A 14,219-nucleotide genomic window follows, 5' to 3' on the forward strand; every position below is an offset into this window, starting at 1 on the left:
AATTCATTTTCCTTAAAATATAGATTAATAATTTCAATGATTGGAATAATGTCTGTTGAGATGCCCCATCTCCTGGAAGCTTGAATTTCTCTCACTACAAGGGCATGTGCCTGTTGTGTGCTATTTTGTACATGTGTGAGATGTACAAATGGGAGAGAGATTATGTAAATGAAAGAACATCTGTGTGCTCAATTAAAATAGGATTTACAGTTCAAAAAAAAATTTTAAATGATGTAATTATATAAAACCTTGAAGGGACACTACTAAAAATCAGTTCTTCAAATTAAAAGCCATTTCTGGACAACAGTGAAGCAATATGTTGACCTAGTCCTTTTTTTATTTTTTTAAATGAAGTTTCTTCTTGTCATTAAACTTTTTGATTCATTGAATCAGAATATTTTTAATTAATTTTAATTAAGTAGAGCTACAACTTGAACTGCTTAAAAAGCAACAGCCAGACAAATACAACAGCTAAGAAAAGATTTCTGCTGCTCTACAAAAGACATCATCAGATTTTCTTTTCAGGAAGTAAAGATAAGACATGATCCCATCAAAAATATCTGTGATATTTAAATGACAGGACAGTGTGTGAAGAGATTAATATTGAAGAGACAGAAAATAACTTTAGACCTTTGTTTTGGCAACTGAGTAGTAAAGGAAGATTACTGGAAGAATTGAGTTCTTCATGCCAAAAATGTGGTGCTTTTATGGCATACAAATACAATCAAATTTATCCAAACTAAAACCCCTTCATGAATAAAAATGCACAGAAGGGGAGCTCTGATTTTGAAAGTGGCAGCTGGGCAACCTCAATTCCACTGCATCATTCTTAGCTGAAGGAAAAACTAAAAGGCCAGAGGGTCTGTTCCCCTCCTTGATTTTTGTAGCAGTCAAGATCCATTAGAAAGAACATTGCATAATTGTGAGTCGATCTTGGCCATTCCAGGGCTCCCATACTACTGCATGGATATTGGCTAGTTTTGTGCCATCCACATGCTCCTACCTAATCCCTCTACAGTATGTTAATTATGCAAAAGGGAACTTGTTGGAATTACAATGTGTGTTGCATCACAACTTACACTGCCCTAAGGGGAGAGCATGCTGCTTCCTAACTTCATATCCTCTGGCTTTCCACCACCCAATTAAGCTGCTAAAGCTCAACTACAGTGGGCGCATAGGGGCTAACAATTATGAGAGCGAAGTATGTGTTGGTTGGGGGATGTAACTGAATAGCTACCTCTCTTATCTGCCCAACAGAACTTTCACAATCTGGCTGTCGTATGAACCATGCAGCAGAGGCGGGTCTATAGCCCACATAGACCTTGATTACATACAAGCTTTATATTGGGGGTGATATGGCTTGCCTCTTATCAACCTATGTGAAATTGTACAGTTAACTGTCATTAAGAGTAGGAGGAATTACATATGTTTGTTCCTGGACAGGGAAACAGACACCTATTAGCTGTATTAAAAATATTGCTTATTAAAAATACTTCTGTGTCTAGAGTGCAAGAAATTAAAATTTAGGTTGGATCCTTTTCTGTATTTTGTTTCACTGCCGGTACAGTGGGTGAAATCCTAGCTCTACTGAAGGCAATTGCTAACCTTCTCTTGACTTTAATGGGGCCATGATTTCACTCCATATGTACATTTAGAGAGAGATGGTTATAGGAATATTTGCTCAAATCACCCACAATCCCCTCAGGACTCAGTGTTGAAAATGAACATCAGCATAAGAGCCAGCTGAGTTCTGTCCGGCTGTCTCTCAAAGAGGCACTGTTCAGTGAAGAAGCTGTAAGTGGCTTTGCGAGTGTCCATCTTGCCTCACTGCCACATCTTTGAGGCAGACACAGGGAACAAAATGGTGCTGATGAGAATGGATCAACCCCTCGAGACGTGTGATGATTTCATAGTCAGGGAGTGCAAGGCTGGTAACACTAAGGCCCAGCATATGCGAGACCACCTCACGGAACTCTGCCAGCTGCAAGAGCAAACAAACAAATCAATCATTCAGACAAGGGGAAGGCTGGAAAAACATTTACACACACACACACACACACACACACACACACACACGCGTAGTACTTGTATCAGGGATTCAAAAATTATGTAATTGTTCCTTACAACTTGAAAGTTTTGTCATTGTTCTTCCGCATGATTAGAGATTTTGGTGGACTAAATGGCTGGGGTGACTGGAGACTGGACATAGCGTCTTCACCTCTAGGTTTAATAGCAGAAAAAAGTCATCATACAAAGTCTGTTGGGCAGCCTGTGTTTAAAGGCAGGGGTTTTTTGGTCCAATTCCAAGTGGACAGGTGTCCACATGAAAAGTCACCATCAATATTGTTGGCAGTCACAGCAGGAAAATTAGGACAACAGCAGCTATGACACTGCATGCACACAGGTGACACATCTAATGAGTAAAAATGGCCCAGGTCTACGTAGTCACTTTTCAGATTAGAACCACACTTTAATAAAAGCTATGAGGCAACATTCAGACATCTTCTCTCCCTGATTAGATTTTCTAACCAAGCTAGTTTAGCACTAAGGGGAAGGAGAAGCATTAGCAGATGTGCCTAAACTTGCAGCTTCTAACTTCCCCATATTGCCTGTGGCAGGCTGCAGCCCTCGACCAGACTCTCCCAGCTAGTTCCCTTTAAATTACCTTCATCCAGCTCCAGCCGCAGGCATCAAAAGTATTTCAAACAAAGTAGAACTCAAAACAACATCTTTATGATATTGTCCTTTCTACCCAGGCATCTCTGCTTTTACATTCTTCAAATCTTCCTCCACCACCTGCAGGACAGGTCAACCCACCTGTCCTGTCCTTTCTCTCCTGTGTCAGAAAAGGCCAGCAGGTAAACAATCCTTCTCCTGCTAAGATCTCTGCATTATGATGGAAGATCCAGAGTATATACTGCCCTCCTTCCCAGAACTTGTCCTGATTGGAGAGGAGAGGATTCTAGTTCCACCCTACACTACTAAGTCATGGTCCCAGACCCTTAAGGAAATAATTGTTTTTCCCCAGACACCAAAGTTTACCCTGAGACCACTTCCTTTCCCCAAGCATCTGCCTCTGCCATTTCCTAGGCCCTCATCTGCTCCAGAACTTCTGGAACCTTAAAGGGGCATGTCAAGGGTCAGGGCTTGGCTGGCCTCAATCCTCACTATTTCTTAAAGGGGACAGAACACCCTGTTACGTCACCCATATCTATCTTTGAATAGTGAGCTAGATGGTTTTGCTGTTGGGATACTAGATGAATTTCTGTCATCATGGGCAAATGAGATAACCCCCCACAACACAACACAACAACATAACACAATTAAAAGAGAGTAAGAGAGAGAAAGCCTTCTCCTCCACAATTTCTAAATGGTTTATTTATTTATATTGCCAGCAGTACATAGAGGTCCCAACCAAGATCAAGGCCCCATTGTGCTAGAAAGAGTACAAACACAGAGTAAGCTATACTCAGGCCCTGGAGAGCTCACAATCTAAACCCCCTTATCTCACTGACAATTAAGTTGTAAAATAGAGTAGAAACAAAAACAAATACACTCCCAAAATACCCTGGTTACCCCTCCTCCCCCGAATGGAATCCAGAACATTAAGGTTATTATAGCATACCTAAACCAAATTCAAATTAAGAAAAAACAAATGCAAAGGCCAGATCCTGAAGACTTTAGTCAGGCAAAGTCTCACTGCAGTCAGCAACAGCTTGCGTGACTACAGACCGAGTGAAAACCGAGTACAGACCTTCAGGATTTAGAGCTAAGTTCAGAATAAATAAATAAATAAATCAAATCATCATAAAGTACTGAGGGATCTTAAGGATTCAGCCTGGTAATATCTGTCCTAAATTAGGTCCAAAAGCTGTGAAAGAAAGGTTATAACAATAGGCTAAACAATGCAGCACTGGAGGGGCCTCATATTTCAAAGTGCTCTTCCCAGTGACTTCAGAGCCAAGCCTGGAGGCTATAACTCAGAAGCTGCAGTGGAATGCTGGAGCAGCATGGTGGAGAGTTAGCTGGATTTTTTTAAAGGGCTCACTCAAGGTTGGATCCAACAGGCCGCTAAGCTGGCATTTGTCAACCAGGACCTCAAACATGTTTAAAAAAAAAAAAAAAAATCTGGAGCGCCCATGTAGTCCTCTAGCTCTTGGATCCATGAGCCAGTTGGCCAGGGAGCATCCAAGCAAGAGTAGCTCCTCATGTTACTCCTTTCCTTCCCCCACTAACATCTTCAAAGCTCCTGATCAGATGAATTCCTTCCTGTAGAAGAAAACTAGAAGAGGCTCCTCTTGCATCCAACTTTGAGGATTCACTCAAGAGCCACATGGGAAACTCTCTTCTCCCATGGGATAAATATGATGCCTCAATAGCACTTCCAGTCCAAGATGACCAACATGTTCAAGACTGAGCTTGGTGCATGTTTGTTGATCTCTGTATCGTAGCTGAAATCTGTTTTTCATCCTTTCCTTGAGTTGAAGTAACAGCCTTTATTTTTCAAATCTTGCCTTCATTTTTTGGGAGGCAATTCCACTGTAATAAGCCAGTTAAGGAACATGTGAGTATGCATGGTTTAGCATTGCAAAATGCCAGAATGAAGGGAAGCCACAAACTCTCAAGGTATGTCTACACTGCCATGCAAGCCACAGAATTGCTGACACGGGCCAGCCGTAAGTGTTTTATTGTAACATAAACATACCCTCAGACTAATACACTGCTTGATTTCAGCCAGTGGAAGATGCATATAAAAGGATATATGGAAATCTCATTATTTCCTTTCTTGTCATGGAGGAAAGTTACTGGCATAAATGGCTACATTTGAGGAACTGTAAACATTTTAGGAATTTGGAGTCTCACATACTTCGTATCTACTCCACCCTTCTGTACACAGTATATCCATCATTTTCTTGGCCATCCTCTTATTCTTCCCCTGCAAACTTCATACATGCTTATATCGTCTCAGCCTCCGCCTTACAGCTTCTCTGATATCACACACTTTGGTCTCACTCCTGATGACATCATTCCACATGTGTTCCCAAAAGGTCACCCCCTCACTGCCCTCAAATATATCATTACAATGGCTTTAAGTCTTCTCAAGTGCCTCTCTTTGGTCACCCATGTCTGTGATCCATACAGAAAAGTTGGACTTACCATGTTTTGTATAGTTGTCTCTTAAATAACCTGGGTAACTGTTTACCATAAATCACTCCCACTTATCTTGCGCTAGACGTCTCCTGCACTCAGCAGACTTGCTTGCAGTTCTCTATCAATTTCTCAATTACTGCTAACAGGGGGAAGGATAGCTCAGTGGTTTGCGCATTGGCCTGCTAAACCCAGGGTTGTGAGTTGAATCCTTGAGGGGGCCACTTAGGGATTTGGGGCAAAAATCAGTACTTGGTGCTGCTAGTGAAGGCAGGGGGCTGGACTTGATGACCTTTCGGGGTCCCTTCCTGTTCTATGAGATAGGTATATCTCCATATATTATATTATTTTTTTATTAACAAATCATGAAGGTACTTAACCAGAAACCTAATTTAGGCACTGGCCCTCAATGTTAATATTCATCTGTCTTGGTTCTGTGCAAGTCAACTACATGACTTCAGTCTTTGTTTTTACTCATTTTGAGGCCATACTTATCATGGAACCATCATATAAACCCATCACCATCTGGACAAGATCCTCTGTTATCCCACAGAATCATAGCAGAAGTCCCAGAAGTCACCTACGTAGTATGTTGAATGCTTTTTCCAAATCGAGGAAAGCCAAAGTGTACTCGATGTTTCCCTCCAACTTCTTTTCCACCATTTGTTTAGCAATGCACATACCATCTGTTGTTCCTTTTCTAAAACCAAAATTACGCCTTTCTTAAAACAGGTTCCACTATTTGGCAAATGCGGCTATCTATGATTCTCTCCGTTTCATGCAGTGGGACAACTTAATTCCTTGGTACTTCGAACAGTCGTGTATCTCACCTTTTGTTTGTATATCAGTACCAGTATGGACGTTCTCCATTCTCTTGGCATTTTCTTCTCTTTCTAAACTGAGCGCAGGACTCATCTGAGCCAGCATACACCAATCTCTCTCAAGTCTTTGATCATCTCTGCCATGACTTTGTCTAAACCTGTTGCTTTTCTGGATGCCATCTTCAGCAGTGCAGCTTTGACGTTTGCCTCTAACAAGTCAATAGATATTCAGTGTAACTGTAGCTGTGTCAGTCACAGGATATTAGACAGACAAGGTGGATGAGGTAATATCGTTGACTGGACCAACTTCAAAAGCTTTTCTCTCTCACCTACAGAAGTTGGTCCAATCAAAGATATTACCTCACCCACCTTGTCTCAGGTCAATAGATAAACACTAAGAAAATCAACTTTCCTGCTAATGAATTGTAGCAAGAAAACAGGAAAATCTGTTTGTTCAAGAAAGAGGTGAAAAGAGAGCTGACTGCCCTGCAGAGCAAAATATATTATAACAAGCTGACCAAAGAGCAACATTGCTCCCCTTGCAAGAGTGCGGAACAAGAGACATTGATTTTTATTCAGACTATTTTAACAAAGTGACAGGTCAAACAAAAGCAACATAAGGAGCAGTGCAAATATATACTGAAATATTTCCTTAATGCTACAGTATGTCTTGCCTGGAGCAGAACTACGCATTTGTGCTCCTAATTTGATGCATTGCTGTATGTGTTTCATGAATATTTATTAAAATTTGGTACTAAAATATTTAGTGATTAGAAAAAAAAAAAAACAATGAAAATTCTGCTTCAACTTTGCAAACAATCATCATCATCATGACAAATCTCCAAGGGACATGACTTTGTGGCAAAACAAGCACCACCTGGGTTTATCTCTGGCAAGGAGTTTGAGTGGTCTGGCTGTATATTCAGGATATGTCCATCACTGGCAATCCTGTTGCGTCACCAAAGCTTTTGGTGGCCACATGATCTCTGGCCATGTAGCCACAGTCCTTGGTACACACTTCAGAATTCATTGGTTTTCCATTCTTATATGTCCATACTAAGAAAGCTGCCAAAACTGAACTGATGCTGATGGAGGGATTGCTGGATTTGGCTTTGAATATCCTCATTTCTGATTTTGCATGCCACTTGATATGGAACAGCTGGTGGAGATCACAAGAATCAAAAACGTCAATCTGGTGTTCTTCAGCTTTCCTCAGTGCCCACATTTCACTTTCATACAAGAGACTTGGTATAACTTGTTGTGATGGGGTGGACTAGGCCCAAAGGCCCCCTGCTGGAGGCTTCAGGGTTCTGCCATACCCATCCCAGGAAAGGAGCAGTGGAGAGGTCCTCCAAGCAGGCTAGAGTAGCTGCAGGGGAAGCAGCCAATCAGGGCCCAGGAGGGCCATATAAAAGGAGATGCAGAACAGAGCAGTAGTTAGTTGCTGCATGAAGCGAGAGAAGAACGGACAACAGGCCTGGCAGCCTGGAAGAGCAGCAGGACTACAGACACTTAAGTCTGCTGGCAGGGACTGAGGGAACAAGAAGCTCCTGGCTGGCTGCTAGTAAGTACTGAGCCTGAGGTGGGCTACAGAAAGATAGCGTCTCCAGGAAGGAAGCCCTGAGGATACAGCCTCATACTAGGGCTGGAACACTTAAAGACTAAAGCCCAAGGAGGGCTACAGAGAGACACCATCAGAGGGGTACTGAGATAGGCCCTATGGACTGTCTACCCCAGAAGGGGTTTGTGCTGGCTAATGTGCAGACAGTGTGACTCAGCTGAGTCACTGAAAACCCTCCTGAGAACCAATGAAAGGGGTCTCCAGACCTAAAGAATGCAGACACGACCAATAAGAAGGGGGCACTCGCGAGAGGTGCCAACCTCGTTACACTGGTTCTACAGATCTGCCGCTTTGTAGCAAGCTTGATGTCACTATGCCCCATAGAGGACACTCAAGGGCCCAAAACATGGCAGCAGCTGCTGTTATAAGAGCATCCGCATCTTTCCGGCATCCTCCTTTGAAAACAATGCAACATGGAAAATAAAAGCAAGACTGTTCTGCTGAAATATCACAAAAAGACGGTTACTTACCTTCTGTAACTGTTGTTCTTCGAGATGTGTTGTTCACGTCCATTCCACATTAGGTGTGCGCGCGCCGCGTGCACGAATCGTCGGAAACTTTTTCCCTCAGCGGCTCCCGTCGGGCCCACAGGGTCCCCCTTCCCGCCAGAGCGGCGCCCCGCCCTCGCGTATATATATCCCTGCCGGCCCGACCCTCCCTCAGTTCCTTCTTGCCGGTGACTCCGACAGAGGGGAAGGAGGGTGGGAAGTGGAATGGACGTGAACAACACATCTCGAAGAACAACAGTTACAGAAGGTAAGTAACCGTCTTTTCTTCTTCGAGTGCTTGTTCACGTCCATTCCACATTAGGTGACTCGCAAGCTTACCGTTGGAGGAGGGTAGGAGTCAAGGAATAATTGATTGCAGCACCGCCTTGCCGACCACTGCATCATCTCTAGTCTGATGGTGGATCGCGTAGTGGGCTGTGAAGGTATGTACCGACGACCAGGTGGCTGCCTTGCAGATCTCCTGGAGCGGGACCTGTGCCAAGAAGGCCGTCGAGGACGCCTGGGCTCTAGTGGAGTGAGCCCTGATCTGAGGAGCAGGCGTGTTGGCGAGCTCGTAGCACGTACGTATGCAGTGCACTATCCACGCCGACAGGCGTTGTGTCGAAATCGGTTGGCCCTTCATGCGCTCCGCAATGGCCACGAACAGCTGAGACGACTTACGGAAAGGCCGGGTACGGTCCAGATAAAAGGCCAATGCCCGCCGAACATCCAGGGTGTGCAGGCTGCGATGGCTCGGGTCCGTATGGGGCTTAGGGAAGAATACCGGTAAACAAATGTCCTGCCCCATGTGAAAATTCGTAACCACCTTCGGAAGGAATTTAGGGTGAGGCCTAAGCTGCACCTTGTCTTTGTAAAAGATGGTATAAGGGGGCTCCGAGGTGAGGGCCCTCAACTCGGACACCCTCCTAGCCGAGGTAATGGCCACGAGGAACGCGACCTTCCATGAAAGGTGCGTGAGGGAGCAAGAGGCCAGGGGTTCAAAGGGCGGCCCCATAAGTTTAGTGAGGACCAGATTGAGGTTCCACGGGGGTATAGGAGGGCGCGAGTAGGGGAACACCCGCTCCAGACCCTTGAGGAAAAGGACCACCGTGGGGTTGGAGAACACGGATCTGCCCGATTCCCCAGGGTGGAACGCCGAAATGGCGGCCAGATGCACCTTAATAGAAGCGGGGGCGAGGCCTTGACGCTTGAGGTGTAGCAAGTAGTCGAGGATCAGAGGTATCGAGGCCTGTAAAGGCTGCGAGTGGTGGGGCGCACACCACAAGGAGAAGCGCTTCCACTTAGCCAGGTAGGCTGCCCTCGTGGAGGGTTTCCTACTACCAAGTAGGACTTGCTGAACCTCATGTGAACACCTGTGCTCCACCCCACTTAGCCAGAGAGTAGCCATGCCGTGAGATGCAGCGATGACAGGTTGGGGTGGAGTAGGTGACCCCGATCCTGAGTGATGAGGTCGTGATGTAGGGGAAGGGCCATCGGAGAGGTCACGGAGAGTTCCACCAGAGTTGTGAACCAGTGTTGGCGTGGCCACGCCGGGGCGATTAGGATGACTGTCGCCCTGTCCCTGCGGACCTTCAGGAGGACCTTGTGAATGAGTGGGAATGGGGGAAAGGCGTACTTCAGGCTCCCGCCCCATGGGATAGCAAAGGCGTCTGCCACTGAGCCTGGGCTGTGACCCTGAAACGAGCAGAATTGCGGGCACTGACTGTTGTCTTTGCTGGCAAATAAATCTACCTGGGGAAACCCCCACCTCAGGAAAATGGAACGGAGGACGTCCCGTCTCAGCCGCCACTCGTGCCTGAGGTAGGACCGGCTGAGACGGTCCGCCAGCCCGTTCTGGACCCCGGGGAGATACGCCGCCCGAAGTTGTACTGAATGGGCTATGCAGAAGTCCCAGAGGAGGAGAGCCTTGCGGCAGAGGGGAGAGGACCGGGACCCGCCCTGCTTGTTTATGTAAAACATCGCGGTAGTGTTGTCTGTCAGAACTGACACGCTGTGTCCTTTTATGGTGGCGTGAAAGGTCTGGCAGGCGAGGCGAACCGCTCTCAGCTCCTTTAGGTTGATGTGGAGCAGCCGTTCCTCCCTGGACCACAAGCCCTGAGTGCGCTGGTCCCCTAGGTGCGCACCCCAACCCAGATCCGACGCGTCTGTTACTAGCGTCAGAGTTGGTTGTGGGGCGGTGAATGGGACCCCTGCGCAAACCTGCTGCTGGTTGAGCCACCAACTGAGGGCATCCGATACCCGAGCCGGGACTGTGACGACCATGTCCAAGGGGTCTCTGTTGGGGCGATATACCTGAGCCAACCACAGCTGCAGCGGTCGGAGCCGGAGACGGGCGAGCTCGACTACGTGCGTGCACGCTGCCATGTGCCCCAGGAGTTGTAGGCAACATCTGGCTGTGGTCGTAGGGAATCGCTGAACGGAGGTTACGGCCTCCTTGATAGCCAGGAATCGGGATACGGGAAGACTTGCCCGTGCCTCTACCGAGTCCAGGACTGCCCCTATGAAGTCCAGTCTCTGTGTGGGGATTAGTGATGACTTGGGCACATTGACCAACAGCCCGAGTTCCCGGAATACTTGCAACGCCAGTGTCACATGGGCGCGGACCTCTGCCTCCGACCGGCCCGCTAGGAGCCAATCGTCCAGGTACGGGTAGACGCGCATCCGTCTTTTTCGAAGAAAAGCGGCTACCACCGACATGCATTTCGTGAAGACACGTGGGGCTGTTGCAAGGCCGAAGGGCAAGACCGTGAACTGGAAATGTCGCTGTTGGACAGTGAAGCGCAGGAAACGCCGATGAGCTCGGCGAATGGCAATGTGAAAATAGGCGTCTTTCATATCGAGGGCAGCGTACCAATCCCCCGGATCCAAGGAAGGGATGATGGTACCAAGGGAGACCATACGGAACCGTGGCTTCTGCAAGTACTTGTTCAGCTTGCGAAGATCCAGGATAGGACGGAGGCCCCCTTTTGCTTTGGGAATGAGGAAGTATCTGGAATAGAACCCTCTTCCTCTGAAGTCCAGAGGAACCTCCTCCACCGCCCCCGCCTCGAGGAGGGTCTGTACCTCCTGTATGAGGAGTTGCTCGTGAGAGGGGTCCCTGAAGAGGGACGGGGGTGGTGGGTGGGAGGGAGGGGGCGAGGAGAACTGGAGGGTGTAACCTGATTCCACCGTGCGCAGGACCCAGCGGTCTGATGTTATATGAGACCAGGCACGGGAAAAATGGGACAGGCGGTCCCTGAAACCCAGGGGTGGATCCGGAGAAGAGATGGGTACGCTGTCCTCGATCGCAGCTTCAAAATCCTTGTTTATTTCCCGGCTGCGTCTTGTTTTGGCCCTGGTTTTGGCCTTGGTTAGGCGTATTGTTGCGCCTACGTCTATTGTCCCTGCCCCGTCTACGGTATGGTTCCTGTCGAGGGCGAGGATGATACTGCCTCTGTGGAGGTTGGGGCTTGAACGGCTTCCTCTGTGTCACAGGGGTGTGCATCCCCAAGGACTTAAGGGTAGCCCGAGAGTCCTTGAGGCTGTGTAGCCTGGCGTCAGTCTGCTCTGAGAATAGACCCGTACCCTCGAACGGCAAGTCTTGGAGGGTATTTTGCACCTCCGGGGGAAGGCCCGAGGATTGCAGCCATGCAGAACGTCTCATCACTACGCCTGACGCAATTGTTCTAGCGGCTGCGTCGGCAGAGTCAAGTGAGGCCTGTAACGACGTTTTGGCCACCGCCTTCCCCTCGTCCACGAGCGCCGCGAACTCAGGTTGTGATCCCTGAGGCAAGGCCTCTTTGAACTTGGACACAGAAGCCCATGAGTTAAAGTTATGTCTATTTAGGATCGCTTGCTGATTTGCTATCCGCAATTGGAGGCCCCCGGACGAATAGACCTTCCTGCCAAATAGGTCTAGTCGTTTTGCCTCCTTGGCCTTGGGTGCCGGGGCCTGTTGGCCATGCCTTTCCCGTTCGTTAACCGCCGAGACGACCAGCGAACATGGGGTCGGGTGGGAGAAGAGGAAGTCAAACCCTTTGGACGGGGCAAAGTACTTCCGTTCTACGCCTTTTGCGGTTGGCGCAGAGGAGGCTGGCGTTTGCCATACGGTCTTATAGTTTGCCTGGACCGTTTTTATGAGCGGGAGCGCGATCCTGGAGGGACCCTCTGGGCTCAGAATGTCCACCATCGGATCCTCCTGCTCGACCGTCTCCTCTGCTTGTAGACCCAAATTGAGGGCCACCCGACGGAGCAAGTCCTGGTGTGCCCGGTGGTCAATAGGGGGAGGGCCGGATACTGTCGTGCCCGCCACGGCCTCGTCCGGCGAGGAGGAGGAGGTCATGGCTTTCTGAGCTTCCTCGTCCTCCTGTAGCTCCTCCTCAGCGGGGCGTCCCTCCGGGGTGCGCCCCCTGTCCCGAGTCAGGGACGGTGCCGAGCTCGGTGCCGAGTCCGCCCTCTCTGCATCCGGTGGTCTGGAGACCGTGGCCTCCGCACGGGAGGTAGGGGGGCACCGTGGGGAGCGGGACCGGTCTCCTGATGGACCCGACCTCGAAGTCCTAGATGGAGGGCCTTGCTGATGATAGGCCCACGGTGTCCAGAATGGCCACTGCCCAGGATGGTTCCAATGCGGTTGCCAAGAGGCCTCGTGTTCTCTAGCGGCATGCCCTCTGCGGCCATATCTGGAAAGACCCGAGCCCTCTTCCGACGCTAGGGACGGTGACCTAGAGGGCCATGGCGGTGCCGTGGGGCGGTGCCGGTCCGGTGTCGGGGAGCGGTGCCGTCTGGACCGGGACCGTGAGTATCGGCGTGCCGATCTGGACCTGGAACGGTACCGTTGACCACGGGACCGGGAACGGCTGTGGGAGGGTGGTCTTGGGATTCTCGCCATCGAAGCGTCCCGGCGCCTGCTCGAGCCGGGTTGCTGAGGCGGTGCCACGCTCGCATCGGGCCCTGACTGTTTCGCGGCCCGTTGTGCGGCGGGAAGCCGGGAGTCCACCGAGGCGGAGCTCGACCGGGACCGGCGCCGTGAACGGTGCCGAGATGGCGACCGCGACGGGCGCATCATCGCCGGTTTGCCCTTAGATGGCAGCCGCGGCGGAATGTCTGTAGCGCGGAGTGTGCTTTCGGAGGACAATTCGATGAGGTCCTTCGCCGCCTCAAATGTGTCCGGGGTGGAGGGCTGTTCCAACAGTTCCTCCAGCCCATCCTCCGCACTCGACGCGCTCGTCCCGGGGCTCGACGGGCCCTTCGGCGCCGGAGCCACTGGTGCCGGGACCTGTACCGGGGCCGTCACGGCCTTGGCCGCACTTGCGGGCTTCGCCGGTGCCGCCTTCTTATGAGGGGAGCGCCCCCGGGTCTTAGGCTGGCCCTTTGACTTGGCCGGCGAAGAAGATCGGTGCCGGGCATGTTCCCGCCTTGGCGGTGCCGTGGGCTTAGTCTGCGCCGCTGGTGTCGGGTCGCGGACCGATGCCGGGGCACTCCGCACCGAAGCGGACGGTGCCGCGGAAGAGGAGGGCTGTAACGCCATCTCCATGAGGAGCTGTCTAAGGCGAAATTCCCTCTCTTTCTTGGTTCTGGGCTTGAAGGCCTTACAAATTTTACAGCGCTCCTTCTGGTGAGCTTCCCCGAGGCAACGGAGACACGACTCGTGCGGGTCGCTCACTGGCATAGGCCTGCGGCACGCGGCACACGCCTTAAAGCCTTGGGCGTGCGGCATGCCCCGCCGCCCAGGGCCGGTGCCGGGGTTGACCAAACCCCTATCACCAAGAGATTTTGGTCCTTAGAAGAACTAAACGACTACTTAACACTAAAACTCTTAACTGTATTATGAACTGCTAACTACTGCTAATGGCTATGCTAAGGGACACTCTCAGGCGAGAGACAGAGTTGTTCCAACGTCGCCACGGGCGGTAAGAAGGAACTGAGGGAGGGTCGGGCCGGCAGGGATATATATACGCGAGGGCGGGGCGCCGCTCTGGCGGGAAGGGGGACCCTGTGGGCCCGACGGGAGCCGCTGAGGGAAAAAGTTTCCGACAATTCGTGCACGCGGCGCGCGCACACCTAATGTGGAATGGACGTGAACAAGCACTCGAAGAAGAACAGACTAGTATTACATACCGTATGAACTTCCATTTAAGGGTT

The 14,219-nt window shown here is 49.8% G+C and overlaps 1 protein-coding gene across 1 annotated transcript in view; it reads right to left on the minus strand.

Annotated features, from left to right (window-relative positions):
• Nucleotides 1–223: 223 nt before the first annotated feature.
• CCDC170 (coiled-coil domain containing 170) overlaps nt 224–14,219 on the minus strand; it is an 83,682-nt gene continuing 69,686 nt past the window's right edge. Inside the window, exon 13 of the mRNA XM_024200413.3 lies at nt 224–1,981. Coding sequence (XP_024056181.1) covers nt 1,781–1,981 — 201 coding nt within the window. The 3' untranslated portion in view covers nt 224–1,780. The remainder of the gene's footprint in view (nt 1,982–14,219) is intronic.

Source organism: Terrapene carolina, unplaced genomic scaffold (assembly GCF_002925995.2).
Source record: "Terrapene carolina triunguis isolate 2854851 unplaced genomic scaffold, T_m_triunguis-2.0 Scaffold85, whole genome shotgun sequence".
In the NCBI taxonomy this organism is placed as follows: Eukaryota; Metazoa; Chordata; order Testudines; family Emydidae; genus Terrapene; species Terrapene triunguis.